General features: G+C 53.2%; 2 protein-coding genes across 4 annotated transcripts in view; one reads left to right on the forward strand and one right to left on the reverse strand.

Moving 5' to 3' along the window:
- The window catches only part of ERCC1 (ERCC excision repair 1, endonuclease non-catalytic subunit), a 45,147-nt gene extending 43,660 nt beyond the window's left edge, over positions 1-1,487 (reverse strand). For both annotated transcript variants that reach the window (XM_082607479.1, XM_082607478.1), the window contains exon 1: positions 1,423-1,487. In XM_082607479.1, the coding sequence (XP_082463605.1) occupies positions 1,423-1,472 (50 nt within the window). In that variant the 5' untranslated portion in view covers positions 1,473-1,487. The remainder of the gene's footprint in view (positions 1-1,422) is intronic.
- A 48-nt stretch (positions 1,488-1,535) lies between these two features.
- On the forward strand, positions 1,536-7,284 carry FOSB (FosB proto-oncogene, AP-1 transcription factor subunit). 2 transcript variants are annotated; one of them, XM_082607482.1, is made up of 5 exons: positions 1,536-2,880; positions 4,812-5,141; positions 5,412-5,519; positions 6,536-6,691; positions 6,832-6,966. In XM_082607482.1, exons 1-5 carry the CDS (start codon positions 2,755-2,757, stop codon positions 6,832-6,834), a joined length of 723 nt encoding a protein of 240 aa, XP_082463608.1. In that variant the 5' UTR covers positions 1,536-2,754; the 3' UTR covers positions 6,835-6,966. The 2 variants fall into 2 exon arrangements, with proteins under 2 accessions (XP_082463608.1, XP_082463607.1); XM_082607481.1 differs by having other exon boundaries at positions 6,536-7,284.
- The last annotated feature ends 7,857 nt before the right edge of the window (positions 7,285-15,141 follow it).

Here is a 15,141-nt window from a genome sequence, read left to right on the forward strand (position 1 = left end):
GAGTATATGTGTGGATGTATGGGCCACCTGGGGCGGGGTGTGAAGGTCTTTGGGCAGCTAGGGTAGGTATTTGTGTGTCTCCTTTATTCCGTGGGAGAGGAGATGAGGGGCTTGGACAGGACAGGAATGAGGGGTCACTCCCTGTCTGATGCTGGGGCCGAGTCACTGCCTGCTGGTGGTTGCCGTGTCATCTCCTAGTCCCTGTCCCTCCTCCCAGACTGGTTGCAGACAGAGGGGGCGTGGGGGAAGAGGTGTTTGAGGCTGGGCTTTTGTCTGGAAACCTCAGTCTCCCTGTATTGTCCCCCTGTCCCCTCAGCCTTCCGCGTCTCCCTACCCCTTCCCCACTATTGGGACAGAGAATCAAGACTCTCCTGGGAATTAGGAACCACCCAACCCCTCCAGCTTGGCTTCATACCTGCTGTGTGACCATGAGCCAGGCCCTCCCCCTCTCTGGGCCTGTGGGATTCAACAATTTTAAAGTGCTTCGCCCTCTGTGCCCTGGCTGGGCCAGGCTCTGCACTGGGAGGGAAGTGCCAGGAAGTCAGGTTTCTGAAGCAGCTAGTGAGATCCTTACCAGTGGAAGCCTAAGAGTTGGAGGCTGTGGTGTCTGAAATACCCTAATTAGACTCTTTTTTTTTTTTTTTTTTTTTTTGCGGTATGCGGGCCTCTCACTGTTGTGGCCTCTCCCGTTGCGGAGCACAGGCTCCGGATGCGCAGGCCCAGCGGCCATGGCTCACGGGCCCAGCCGCTCCGCGGCATATGGGATCCTCCCAGACCGGGGCACGACCACTGCGCCACCAGGGAGGCCCCCTAATTAGACTCTTGAACTACACTTCCTAACTGGGTGGCTAGGTAAGCAGCTTGCCCCCCTGAGCCGGGGTTACAATAGTGTACGCTTTGAGCAGACAGGATAGGTCTGCAAGGCTTACAACTCCCCACCAATGGAACTGTCATTTAAACAATCCCAACACCCAGGTTTTTCAGGGAGTTTCACTGAACCAGGCAGCTCTCAGAAGTCAGGAAGAGAATAGGAATCCTGGGTTTGAATTTCTTGATGGGATGGGATGAGATGGGGTCTTGGGCAAGTCACAAACTCTCTATCATTTTCCTCTTTTATAAAATGAAGATTTTTCCTCGCTTAACCTTCCAAAGCTTTTAAGGATTGTAACTCTTGTATTGAAAGGCTTAGTACAAGAGCCAGTATTTGGTAAGTGCTAAATACATGGCATCTATTATTATTATTATTATTGTTATTTAATCATTATCATTATTATTACTATTATTATTTATTATGCCCCCCCACACATACATTATTTCTGACTACGGATAGAATTATAAAGCAGAAAGGAGAGGTTAACTACACCGTCAGCAGGAGAGACACTTCACCCTGTTTTATTCCCCATCCCCTCCAAACCCGCGTACCTCCCAAACGCCGCCGGATCTCTGGGGGCAGAAGGGTCCAAGACACACATCCTTTGTCCATCCGGGAAAAGTGAAGCTGAAGCTCAGAGAGAAAAGACATTTTTCAAGGTCGCACAGCCAGTCAGGGCAGAAGCTGGTATGAGCCTCGGGACTCCACCCCCACTTCCACTTTCACCTGGAGCATCACAGCCCCTCCCACCCGGCTCGGGACTCAGTTTCCCCGCCTATGTGACTACACCACAGAGCCAGAGTCTGCTTTTGGAGATTGACCTTATTCTTGAGAGAGGGCGCTGCACCACCAGGGGAAATGGGAGGGGCGGCCAGAGGTGAGGGGGACCCCCATCTGGGGTCTTCCCTGCGGGGATCCTCCGTTGGGTCAGTCTAATAGCCTATTAATATCAGCCCCCGGGGCGGCGCTGCACTGCGCAAGCGCGGGCGGGTTCCGCAGGCGCGCGGGGCGAGCGCACGAGCGAGCGAGGGATTCCCTCTGACGTAATTGCTAGGATACCAAACAAACACTCAGCGGCGCCGGCCAAGCTCCTTATATGGCTAATTGCGTCACAGGAACTCTGGGGAGACCAGGCCGGGATCCCCTCCCGCCGAGTACTTCAGAACGCAGGCCCCAAGACCCTCAGGGCCGCGAGGGTGATGCAGGTGATCAGATCGAGGCTAGGGCAGGCCTCCTGCCGGACGGTGCGGGGCTGGGTTCACCAGGGCCGGAGATATTGAGAAGTTCGCGGAGCGCGGGAAGGGTGACGTAAGCAGGGGGGCCGGGCCCCGGGCATATAAATACAGCGGCTCTGGGCTTCATTCATAAGACTGAGAGCTACGGCCAAGGCTGGGACACGCGGAGCTGGGACTTGATTGTTGTGGTTCTTCGTCTTGGGGGCTGTGAAATTCAGTTTATTCTTTTTCCGGAAAGTTTTTGGAAGGATTCTTCTAGATAATTCTACATTTTATTTTGGAGGATCGACTTACTTTTCTTCGTCTTCCTTATTACTCCCCTCCCCCCGTGGGACCCGCCGGACGCGTGGAGGGGACCGCACCCGAAGCAGATTCTGTACATCAGGACAGAGCTTTCCGCCTCTGGGGGAGCGATCCCCCCTCGCCCCCGGGTCCTACGGATCCTGGACTTTCAGGAGGCACAGCGGCATCTTGTGGGGGCCTGGGCACCGCAAAAGAATTACACAGAAACTTTGCCTTTGTTGGAGCGGGACGCTGCCCCCATCCCGAGTTTCCCCGGACTCTCACCTTTCTTTCCCCCACCCGGCCATAGCCTTGGCTTCCCGGCGACCTCAGCGTGGTCACAGGGGCCCCCCTGTGCCCAGGGAAATGTTTCAAGCTTTCCCCGGAGACTACGACTCCGGCTCCCGGTGCAGCTCCTCACCCTCCGCCGAGTCTCAATATCTGTCTTCGGTGGACTCCTTCGGCAGTCCACCCACCGCCGCCGCCTCCCAGGTAAATTCTAGAGGGTTGGGGTGATGCTTTGTGGTTTGTAATTTTTTTTAAAGTCAAGGGTGGAGCGAGCAATCCCCCCACCCCAAATAAAGACGCGTCAAAATCCAGGATCTGAGAGGGAATAGGCTCACGGCGCACTCTGCAAACTGCAGAGTCCGGACGTGCTTGCAATTGGTTGTGTGCGTGGAACGCAGGGAGGGAGCACAGAGGGGTGAGCTTTGGGGGTGGGGTGAGTGTGCCGTTCAGTGCAACGTGTATGAGGTAGCAGGGCTGAGAACTTTTAGCCGGCTCGGGGACTGCCCCCCTCCCAGGTCACCAACCTGAAGCTAGCGCGGTTAGGCAGGTGGGGGAAATCCCGGGGAAGCTTCCAGTAGCCTCCTCCCTTTTTCCTCCTCCATCCGAGCGCTTACTCCGGCGCCGGGTCACCCTCGACCCAGTGGGAAGGCGGGCCTCGAACCCTCAGTGGCGCTGCCTCCGCCTCCTGCGCGGAGACGTAACGGGGAACCCGTGCGTAACGGCTGACGCGCTGGAATCCTCCGTCTGACGCGGGGCACGCACGGCGCGTGGCGCCCCCTTCGTCCGCCCCGCCCCTGACGTCCCATGAGCGTTCTATTTTGGAACGCCGGGGCCACGTTGCTAAGGGAGGGGGCAGCCCGGCGTTCCGATTGGCCGCCGCGGCGCAAGCTTTGGCCAATCAACTTTCCCTTCCTATTTGTAGGGTGCAGTTTCCTTCCCCCAGTTCGTCCCCGGAACCCGTGGTTTTTCGGCACTAGGGTCTCTTTTACGGGCCTCTAGAGGCAGAGCGAGGGGATTCCTGTTGCCACAGGAGCGATCTTCTGCGACCCAATGAGTCCGCAAGGACCTTGCCGGGATCCTGCCCCTCCGCTCTCAGGGTCAGAGGGTGTCTGTGTGCCGGAATTTCTTTGGGAGACATAGTGACCGTCACCCACTTCTCCAGGCACACACAGACACATTCCCACTCCTTCTGCTCCCGACGCCGGGTGTCTCCGGTTTGCCCGAAGACAGGACTAGAACCGCTAGCCCTAGGGGAACCAGCCAGGTGGTCTCCAGGAGCCCCGCCCCCTCTGGTTTTCCAGGACGCTGATTGGCCAGCGAGCCAGCCTGTCCCTCACCACGCCCCCTGGGAGAGTAGTTAAGCCTTCCGAGCAGTTCTAGGATTACATTTTGGGGGCGGGGGGTGGGGGAGATGAACGGTGCTTGGGCTTGGGGTCTCGGGACCTACACCACTCCACCTCCGCGACAGTCTGAGGGAGCCTGGCTGCTCACTTTCTCTCCTTGTCTGCTCACCGTAACCTGTCGCTTGTCAGTCTCACTCTGGGGAGAGACAATTACTTGAAACGTTGTTCTAAACTCCTAGGCCCGTCCCCCAACACCCTTTTAACTGGGACCCCCGCCCCTGCACGGGGGTCTCATGGACCCTCCAGTCTCTCATCCCCTCGTTCAGAGGGGTGTGTGTATATGTGTGTGAGTGTAGAGGGAGGCTTAGCCTAAGGCCTCTCCCTCTCCCTCCCCTTGCCTCTGGGGTGGGGGTGGGGTGTTGTGGCTGTGTGTGTGGCTGTGACTCCATCCCGGGGGTTCTGTCACCCGGCTGTGTCCAGCCTCCTCCCCACCCCCCACACCTAAGAGTCACCAACCCGGGGTGTGATTCACCACCCGCTGGAACCGTGCAACCTTTCCCCGAGGAAGAAGGAGGAGGTAGAAGCCAGTTGCACAGAAATCCTCTCATTAACCACTGCGTCACGGTGTAGTGGAAGGGTGGGTGTTGTGGCTTTTTGCCTGTGACACACACATCCACACCCGCTGGCCCTGTGCTCACTCACAGGGTCGGTGTGTGTATGTGTGTTGGGTGTGTGTGTGTCGGTGTCTCTGTTTGTGTGTCTACGCCTGTGTGTGTATGTGTCACCCCGTAGGAGTGCGCCGGTCTTGGGGAAATGCCCGGTTCCTTCGTGCCCACGGTCACCGCGATCACAACCAGCCAGGACCTCCAGTGGCTCGTGCAACCTACCCTCATCTCTTCCATGGCCCAGTCCCAGGGGCAGCCACTGGCCTCCCAGCCCACAGCCGTTGACCCCTATGACATGCCAGGAACCAGTTACTCCACGCCGGGCATAAGTGGCTACAGCAGTGGCGGAGCTAGTGGCAGTGGTGGGCCTTCTACCAGCGGAACCACCAGTGGACCTGGGACTGGACCTGGGCCCCGCCCAGCCCGAGCCCGGCCTAGGAGACCCCGAGAGGAGACGGTGAGTAGAGGGCATCAGAGCTTGCTCTGGGTGCGGGGGCGGGGGCGGGGGCGGGGGAGGAAGGAAGAGAGGCATTAACTTTGCCACTGTTGGGGTGAGGGACCATCTGCAGCCTCAATGCTGCAGAAACCCTATCATCCTCCCCACAGTCCGTGAGGTCTAGAAGGTTCTTTTCTGACTACTGGGGGTTCTTGAAGAAGAGGAGGTTTGGGGTGGATGGGGAGGAACACGTGTCCCCCAAATCTCACTATCTCTATCTCCCCTACTCAGCTCACTCCAGAGGAGGAGGAGAAGAGAAGGGTTCGCCGAGAACGAAACAAACTGGCAGCGGCAAAGTGTAGGAACCGGAGAAGGGAGCTGACGGACCGACTCCAGGCGGTGAGGATGGTCCCTGGGGTGGGGTGAGGGTATGCTGAAGGGGGGCTCTCTCCCCATCTTCTGTTACCCACCACCACCTGTGCCCTTATCCTGGACTGAGAACCAGAGGTTCCACATGTGGAACTAGATACAGACGGGGTCACCCAGCTCATACACGCAGGCTCTCACATACTCCTGGCTGCTCCCTGTCCTGGTTTATGACCCCGGCTCCCCCGCCGCCACACACACCACTTACCTGGCCTTCACTTCCTCCTGAGGGGACATATGAGCGAACTTTAAGAGAGGGGCGCTCCAGTCATTTCCCCTTTTTGGTCTTGGGCAAGTGATAACCCATTTTTGCCTCAGTTTCTCCATCTCTTCAACTCCTCAGTGAATCTCCCAGGTTCCTGCTAGATTTAACATTCTGGAGAGTCTGTGAAACGAAATTCTTTGATTCTATGTCAATTCCCCCACCACCTGCCCCAGCCACCCATAGTTCTCAGAGCTTGGACTGGTGGCCTCTGCCATGATGCCCCTCTATTTTCATGCCCTACCTCAGTCTGAGAGTTTTCTACTTTATGCTTGCAGGGGTTTCCCTGCTAAATCAGGGAAATTCTTTACTTCCCTGAGCTACCTGGTCTCTTCCCTGGGAGGCAGAGGGGGAAGCATAACAGAGGGGGAAAAGTAACAGAGGGGAATAGATGGCCTTAGAAACATATAACGATCGTTCATTCACTCAACAGACCTCTGAGTGCTTCTTGCAACCAGAGACTTCCTATGTGTACCTGGCCCTTTCCCAACCATCCACTGGACAGATGGGGAAACTGAGGCTCCTAGAAAGCAAGACCCTTGCCCCAAGTCCCATAGCACACCAGGCCTCCATCTCAGGGGGTCTTTCAGTCCAGAGCTGCCTTCCACCCCTGGGCCTCAGCCGTCAGTCTAGGAGATGGCTTCAGCCATGACTCACCTTCTCTAGTCGCTCACGGCCTTCTTCTCCTTCCTCGCTCTTCTCTGCGACCTGGCCGCCCGGGCCTCAGGAGACAGACCAGCTGGAGGAAGAAAAGGCAGAGCTGGAGTCGGAGATCGCCGAGCTCCAGAAGGAGAAGGAACGTCTGGAGTTTGTGCTGGTGGCCCACAAACCGGGCTGCAAGATCCCCTACGAAGAGGGGCCCGGGCCGGGCCCGCTGGCGGAGGTGAGAGATTTGCCGGGGTCAGCATCCACTAAGGAAGACGGTTTCAGCTGGCTGCTTCCGCCCCCGCCACCGCCGCCCCTGCCCTTCCAGACCAGCCAGGACGCGCCCCCCAACCTGACAGCTTCTCTCTTTACACACAGTGAAGTTCAAGTCCTCGGCGACCCCTTCCCCGTTGTTAACCCTTCGTACACTTCCTCGTTTGTCCTCACCTGCCCGGAGGTCTCCGCGTTCGCCGGCGCCCAACGCACCAGCGGCAGTGACCAGCCTTCCGACCCCCTGAACTCGCCCTCCCTTCTTGCTCTGTGAACTCTTTAGACACAAAACAAACAAACACACAAGGGAGAGAGAGATTTGGAGGAGGAGGAGGAGGAGAGAGGGGAAGAGACAAAGCGGGCGTGTGGCCTCCCTGCCTTTCCTGTCTGACCCTCCGCTGCCACTGCCATCGGACAGGAGGACTTCCTTGTGTTTTGTGCCGCCTCTTGTTTCTGTGGCCCGGCGAGACCAGAGAGCTGGTGACTTTGGGGACAGGGGGTGGGGAGGGGATGGACACCGGCCCCCCGGCTGCCTGTCGGCCGTCTCGCTTCAACCCAACCTCTGGGGATGGGGGAGTGGGGGCGGGGGTGATGCCCACCTTTGGGCTGGAGGGAAAGGGGTGCTGGCGGTGGGCTTTGGGGTGAGCTGTAGTCCTCTGCAGAGAGGCCCAACAAGGAGATGCCACAGGACCCCCAAAGAGTCTCCCACGCCCACCCTTCAAGGGGTGACCAGGCTGGTTCTCCCTGCTCGCCCCCCACCACGACCTTAGCTTATTTATCCAACATTTCCATGTGGGTAGATTCTCCTCTGAATTGAGCCCCCCTTTAAAGGGAAGTTGATGCCCCCCTATGATGATCCCCTTCCCCCCGGCCCCGACCCAGACTTAGTCTGAAATGTGAACCTCCGTCCCTGACCGTCCAGCTGCTCCCTCCCAGCGAGGCTGGCTCTGATTTAAATGTCCTGAACCCTAAGGATCCCCTGCACATTCAGCCCCCAGCCCTCTTTTCGGATTACAGTGTTAGTCGACCCTCCCCCACCGCCCGTCAGCCTCCCCTCCGGGCCTTCCTTGTTGGGCCTCTCTGATTCAGGCAGCAGTGGGTGCTGTGATGCCTGTCCCGCGGGAGTGTTTTATACTGTGAAATGAGTTGGCCGGATTGGGCGGGGGGAGGAGCCCGGTGGGACAGAACCCTCCGGAGGGACTGTGCCGCCCACTCCCCAAAGCCCTTCCGTGGTCTCCCCTCCCCCACCTGCCTCCTTCCTCCCCTCAAAATGAGTTTGACTCGAGGGGGGTGACAGAATCGAGAGGGGCTGACACTTATCCATTCGCGTGGCCTCTCTCCTCAGGACCCCCCCCCCCAGACCAAGCCCTGGCCTTTTCCTTTAAGGCCTGTCACCCTATCCCAGCCTAGGACGCCAATTTCTCCCTCCCCTCGGCACCCCACATCCTTTCTAGAAAGGGAGCATGGGGAGATTGCCAGGGGGCCCGACGTTTTTCCGGAGATTTAAAGGCTGAGGCTTTGAACCCGAAGGGGCTGGGCTCCCGCCGTCCCAGCTTCCCCTCCCCCAGCCCCAGCCCCAGTTCTTGGTTTCAGCTCCCTCCCCCTCCCCCCGCCTTTCCCTGTGTTTCACCTCATGAGAATTTTATCATGAGGCCAATTGATATTTTATAATATCGGGTGGGTCACGCCGCCCTCCGTGCTGCATGGAGAACATTCCACTGCCCCGTCCCGCAGCCCCCGCCCTGAACCCAGACCCACCCCCACCCACCGTGGCTATTTATCCCTTTCCTGATTTCCGAAAGGCACTTATATCTATTATGTATAAATAAATATATTATATGTGGGTGTGTGTGTGCGCGTGAGTATGTGAGCGCTTCCGCAACCTTGTTCTAGGTCATGTTGGCCCTCAAAACCATGCCGTTGAATTGGAAACACTGCTTCTGGAAACTTCGAGGCAGCCTGTCTTGGGCTGCCTCTGTCTCTAGCTGTCTCTTTTCTGATTGTCTCGGCCCCTCTGGTTGTTTTCTGGCCGTCTCTGGCTGTCTCTTTCCCGAGTGTCCCTTCCCCTCTGTCTTTTCTCTGCCTGTTTTTACTAGACCGTTTCCATCTGACTGTCCCTGATCCTCCAGCGGTCTTCCGACTCCGGGTTCGTTGGGGACCTGAGATTTTATTTTTATGAGTAAGCCTGTGGGATTATAGATTTTTGTAATCTGTATCTTTGAGGATTCTGGGTGTGAGTGTGAAGCTGTGAGCAGGGCCTGCCGCTGCAGACCACAATTTATTGAATATCCAACTACCCTCACCCCATGCTGTATTTGTGATTCTTTTTGTATTTTGCACCCGACCCCTGGGGGGCTGGGGCTGGCTGGCACTGGGCCGCTACCCTCCCCTTCGTGGTTCTGCACTGTCGCCAATAAAAAGCTCTTAAAAGTGCATCCACCAAGCTTCAGGGTCTGTTTGCTTCTGACACCCATCACCTGCCTGCCTTTCGGCATGAAGGAGTGAGGTTAGATTGCTATGGGACTACACACACACACACACACACACACACACACACACACACACACGCTGGAACTCTTACTAGTGAATCAGCCAACAGCAGGATGGAGGGAGGCTAGACAGTCAGGAGGACTTCCCACACACACAGGCTGTACCTCCTCCTTGAAGAAGTAATGAGGCAGAATATAAGCCATGAGGTGTCTGATACCAGAATGCTAAAGGTCAGGGAGGTTTCCTGGTGAGGGAAGAATTTATACAGTGAGCCCCCTACATACAAACAAGTTCTGTTCCGAGGGGGCATTCGTTAAGTCCAGTTTGTTCATAAGCCCAACAAAGTTAGCCTAGGTGCCCAGCTAACACACTCGGCTACATAGTACTGCACTGTAATAGGTTTATAATACTTTTCACACAAATAAGACATAAAAAACAAACACAAAAAATAAAGAAAACATTTTAAATTTTACAGTACAGTACCTTGAAAAGTACAGTAGTACAGTACAACAGCTGGCATACAGGGGCTGGCACCGAATGAACAGGCAAGAAGAGTTACTGACTGGAGGAGGGAGAGGAGGTGGGAGATGGTAGAGCTGAAGGATTGTCAACAATAAGAGACGGAGGGCAAGCTGCAATTTCACTCACGCCTGACGTTGATGGCACAGGTTCTGGTTTCTTGCTGGCTTCAATTCTGTCTACCCTCTAGAAAAAACGATCCAGTGGCGTCTGGGTAGTAGCTCTTTTTTGCTAGTCATCCAGTGATGTCTAGGTAGTAGCTCTTTTTTTCTCATCATAGATGACATGGTAACACTGGATTGCATTCTGAACGGCTGCTGCAACCTTCGTGTATCATTGCACATGAACTAACTTACATGATTAGACATGCAAATGAATGTTCACACCTTTGAAAACTCACAACTTGAAGGTTCATATGTAGGGAACTTATTGTACTTGACCCTGTAATGTTCTGGGAATTGTCTGAGCAAAAGTTAGAGGTAGAAAAAGTTTATGATGCTGAAGACCACTCAGGAATATAGCAAGTCCTCATGGTTATATGAGTCACAAAACTTGGATCACTTTTACAGTGAAGATCAGTTGCCTTTTGCTTTTTCACATGATCACTTCTTCTGGGTTTGGGACATATTGGGGACAAACCAATATTGACTAAACCAAAACCATTGCCACTTTGTCCAAAGATACAGTTGAGCCATCCCCATTGCAAGATCCAAGCCCGCTCTCATTTGCATAGCAGCAAGCACTCTGGGAATGGAAGTACTGGTCCAGAGGTCAGATGTCTTAGTAAATGACTAAGCAGTGGAATTTGTCAGGATGGAATTACTTAGTTTCTTAGTTAATTCACAAAATTTGCTAAGCATTTATCGTGTGCCCAGCCCTGTGCTGGGCAGGGTTGGGGATACTGCAGAGACAGAGACAGCCCCAGGCTCCCCCCTCCTAAGGTTCACAGTCCAGTGGGGGACACAGACCTGTTCATAGTCAGGGATGATCTAAATTGGACAGGGTTGGGGGAGTCCATGGGACTTGAGGGGCCCAGTGGAGGCACCTAACCTGACCTGGGAGTCAGGAAAGACTTCCTGGAGGAGAGGATAGCTAAGCTGAGCCTTAGAGGATAAATAGACAGCATAGAAGGGAATAGAAAAAGGTTGAGTCTAATGAAATAGTGAGTGCAAACAGCTGTGAGTGGGGAGAGGGCTTGATACATTGAGGGAACTAGAGGTTCACAGGCTCTAGAACAAAAGGTGTGAAGAGAGAGGTTACCAGGGAGAAGGTTCTGCAGGCTGAAATTCCAGACTAAGAGTTTAGACCTTCTCTTGAGGGTACTGGGGAGCTCTGGCTGGTTTTGAGCATAAGAAGGTCAGGGACAGGTTTGTGCTTTAGGAAGACTCCTCTAGCTGCCAGGTTGAGGGTAGCTGGGAGAGGAAGGGGGCAAGGATAAGGCAGAAGATCAGAGACGAGGCTAGGGTGAGGACACTGAGGTGGGAGGGGGAGCCTGGAATAGGACCAGGGCTGTGGGAGAGAGAGGAGGGGAAGGATTCAAAAGACTTTTAGGAGGCAGAACAGACAGGACGTGGTGAGTAGCTGATTTGGGAAAGACAGCACAGGGCAGTGGTAAATAGCATGGGCCAGAGGTCTGAGAGCCCTGGGGCTGGAGGCTTCCCAAAGCTGGGTGACCTTGGACAAGAGACTTCATCTTTCTGAGCCTCAGTTTCCTCAGCTGCAGAATGGGGCTGAGGGGAATCAGTGAGCTAGTACACGCCAGCGCTGAGCGCAGAGTAAAATGCAGTTATCACCATCTTCATCGCTGTTATTGGGGCCACCCTGTTTCCCCGCCTGGTATATTCCCCCTCTCTGCTGGCTAATCCACTCTCATCCTTCAGGTGTATATTCAGATATTACCCTGACACCCTACCTGAACTCAGGTCTCCTTGTAAGATGTCCTCACAGGTTCTGTGCCTGCCTTCCCAGTAGTTATCACTTTTGTAGTTGTTAATTAAATGGGTACTTGATTAGTGTTTAAAGTTTGTCTCCTCCACTGGACTGGGAGCACCATGAAGTCAGGGTCAGGGTTTTGTCATCACCAGTGTGTCCCCAGGACCGCTCAGTGCAGGGCCGGGCATAGAGCAACCACCCAGCAGATACTTGTTGAATGAGTGAATGAATGAATGAATGATCAAATGAATAAATATTTGCTTAGTTAAGTGGATGCGTGATTAAATACATGAGTGAGTAAATGAATAAGTGAGTAAGCAAGTGAAGGGGAGGAATCCAGGATCACTCTCAAACTGTAAATATCCTAGAACAGAGAGTGTAGACGAATTTTTCTTAATCTTTTGGAGTTCTTTGTTAGTCGCGGAAAAAGAGGAACGCATCCACAGGCAGAGTCCCAGGTGGGGAATGAGAAATTGCTGAACACAGAAGTGAAACGACGTTGTTGGAGCCAATCCGCACTCTATAACATGTAGTTGGGATAAAGGAGAGATATACTACGCCCGAAAGGTGGAATTGAACCACTCTGTCGCTAGACAGCTACAGGTTTGAAGCCTGCACCCCAGACCACTGAGGATCATCCGGGCGAGTAACTGACTCGCCCACACAGCTATATAAAATCCATAAATTTCTACTTTTTTCACCTATGGTGATGTAGTTTGGGAGCGTGTGAGACTGTTGACTTCAATATCTATAAATTCTCCCAATCTATTTATTACGGTGCATATCCTTCCAAAATGTTGAGTTTGCCTCATATGAGTTGAATCATTGTCGCTTTAGAAACTGTCTCATTTGCATAGCGCCGCGCATTCTGGGAAACGGCGCCAAGGGACCTGGCGCCCTCCCTTCTGGCTGTTAAAGGGCCAGAAGCCCCTTTTTCCCAAGTAAGAAGTCCATTTTTTAAGAGAAAAGATTCATAATTCGGCATTCAGAGGCCCCTTTCCTAAGAAATCCGAATTCGAGTGGGTGGGTTCCTGCTAGAGCCTGATTTAGCCCAGCCCCGGAGGCTCCGAGCTGGCGGCTATAGGGCTGGGGCGACACCTGCTGTTCTTTTGTGGAACTTCAGCGATCTACAGAGCCCTACGTTCTTTCACATGTTCAGTGAGCACCTACAGAGTCCCAGACGCAGTCCTAGGTTCTGGAGATGACAGAATTTCTGTCCCCATTGAGCTTAGGCATTAGAGATCATCCGTTTTTGCATCTGCATTTTATGGCCGAGGAAAGTGAGGCGTAGAAACGGATAGTACCCTACCCTATCCACACAGCCCATCCACTTGGGAGAACAGAACTTGTGCCATTGTAATTATATTATTACAAAAAAAGTGATACTTTTAAAATCCAAGTCAGTGATCCTTTGACAATATCATTCCCCGACATGAAACCTTCCCAATGGCTCCCGTCTCAGAATAAAAGTCAAAGCTCTCATCACAGCCTTACAATCCCGATGATTAGACCTTTGCACTCCTCGGACCCGATCTCCTACTCCTCTCTCCTCATATACTTGGTTTCCGGCTCACAGATCTCTTGCTGCACACATCAGGCATGCTCCCTTCTCAGGGCCATTGCGTTTGTTGATCCCCCTGCCTGAATCTCCTTTCCTCCGCATGTTCCCATGACTCACTGCCTCTCTTCACTCTGGCCTCTGCTTAAATATCAGCACTTAATGAAGCCTTCCCTGAGCACCCAATCTAAAATAGCAAGCCCTGTCACTCTATCCCCTTGCCCTTCTGGACTTTTCTCCATCACCCTGATCACCACCTGCCATATTCTACTTCTATTTGTTTATTGTCTGGCTGCTCCCGCTAGAATATCAGCTCCATGTAACCGTGGACTTTGTTTTGGTGGATTTTGTTTGTTTGTTTATTTGGCCGCGCCGCGAAGCTGATGTGATCCTAGTTCCCTGGCCAGGAACTGAACCCAGGCCCTAGGCAGTGGGAGCACGGAGTCCTAACCACTTTGGTTCATTTCTATGTCCCTGGTACCCAAAGAGTGCTTGAGCACTTGCCAGATGCTTACTAAATGTTTGTAGGATGAATGCAAGAATATTATCGCTATCCTTCTCTGAGCCTCAGTTTCCCCATCTGGAAAACAAGACTAGTGCAACTAGGGGGAATCATAACGAGCAGCTGGCTATAGAAGACTGACATGGCACCAGGCAACTGGGAGTCACTCAATAAAGGCTGTTTCCATCTCCAACTTGTTTCCTGCTTCCAGTGGGGGTACCAAGGATGGGCTTGGGGGCTTTAGCCATTCCTGAACCCATAATCGCAACCAGTCCATCTTCCTCCTTTTTTTGAGATGGACAAATGGACACTCTGTCTTATGGAAAGTATGAATAAAAGTATCTTTAGGAAATGTTGCTCTTTTATTTGGAAGTTTAAAACACTGCCCCTGCTTGGCAAATTCAGATTCAAGAGAAGCCCCCCTAAGTCCTGTTTCTTTCAGTTAGCTAGCTGCTGCTAGGCAACCCCTGTATACAAAACCTGAGGCTGTAACTACTACTCCTGTAACATCATTATCTAGCTCCTAAAATGTGACAAGCATCACAAGAGGCAAAATTTTAGGTGATGCACAAACATTTTAAATGGCAATAGTTTTATGTTTAACTGCTATCTTCTATTTCTGGCAAGCGATACTGACTTCCTTGGTGGTGGAGTAACATTTCCTTTTAAAAGACATTTTATTTTTTTAATAAACCAATTTAAAGAAAAAATTAGGCAAATAGCAGAACAGATGATATAAAGATCATCAAGGTCCTGAGGGCTGACTGAGGTTTGGGAAACAATGTCATAGCTAACAATGCAGCTTCTGTTTACTGGACATTTATTCTATGCCAGGCCCTGTAACAAGGGCTTTACATGTACGTAGTTTATGGCGACAATTTTCTATTTGAGGAAATGAGCCTTCAAGACGTGAGGTCACTTGCTCAGGGTTACGCAGCCAAAAAGTGAAGATGATTCAAATCCAGGTCTGTGGGTCTTTAGACTCCAGTCTCCTGTCTCCTCCTCCCCCAGTTTAGTTTTGGAAACTGAGGCCCAAAGAGGCCACGAGGCTCTGTGCTTATGCCCAAGGCAGTTGGAATGGAGGGAAGTGGGTGGAGAGGTTGCAGAGAGAGAAAAGACATGGCTTGCTGACTGACTAGATGTCGGGGGGTGAGGGAATAGGAGTCCAGGGCCATACATGGGTCTCTGGCTGGGCGACAATGTGGGCAGGAGGGGATGTCCCTGACTGGGAAATCAGATAGGACAAGGAAGAGGTTTAGATATGCTTGAGGGGGGAGGCTTCCATTAGGCAGTTGGATACATGGGTCTGGGACTCAGGTAAAATGGTTGCACAGCAGGGAGAGTGTGGGGATTGACTCGTGATGTCTGCCTTGAGCACAGGCATGGAAAGTGGCTGTCAAGGCTTGGCTAGCCCTGG

This window comes from Mesoplodon mirus (assembly GCF_964341445.2).
Source record: "Mesoplodon mirus genome assembly, chromosome: 19".
NCBI classification, from domain to species: domain Eukaryota; kingdom Metazoa; phylum Chordata; class Mammalia; order Artiodactyla; family Ziphiidae; genus Mesoplodon; species Mesoplodon mirus.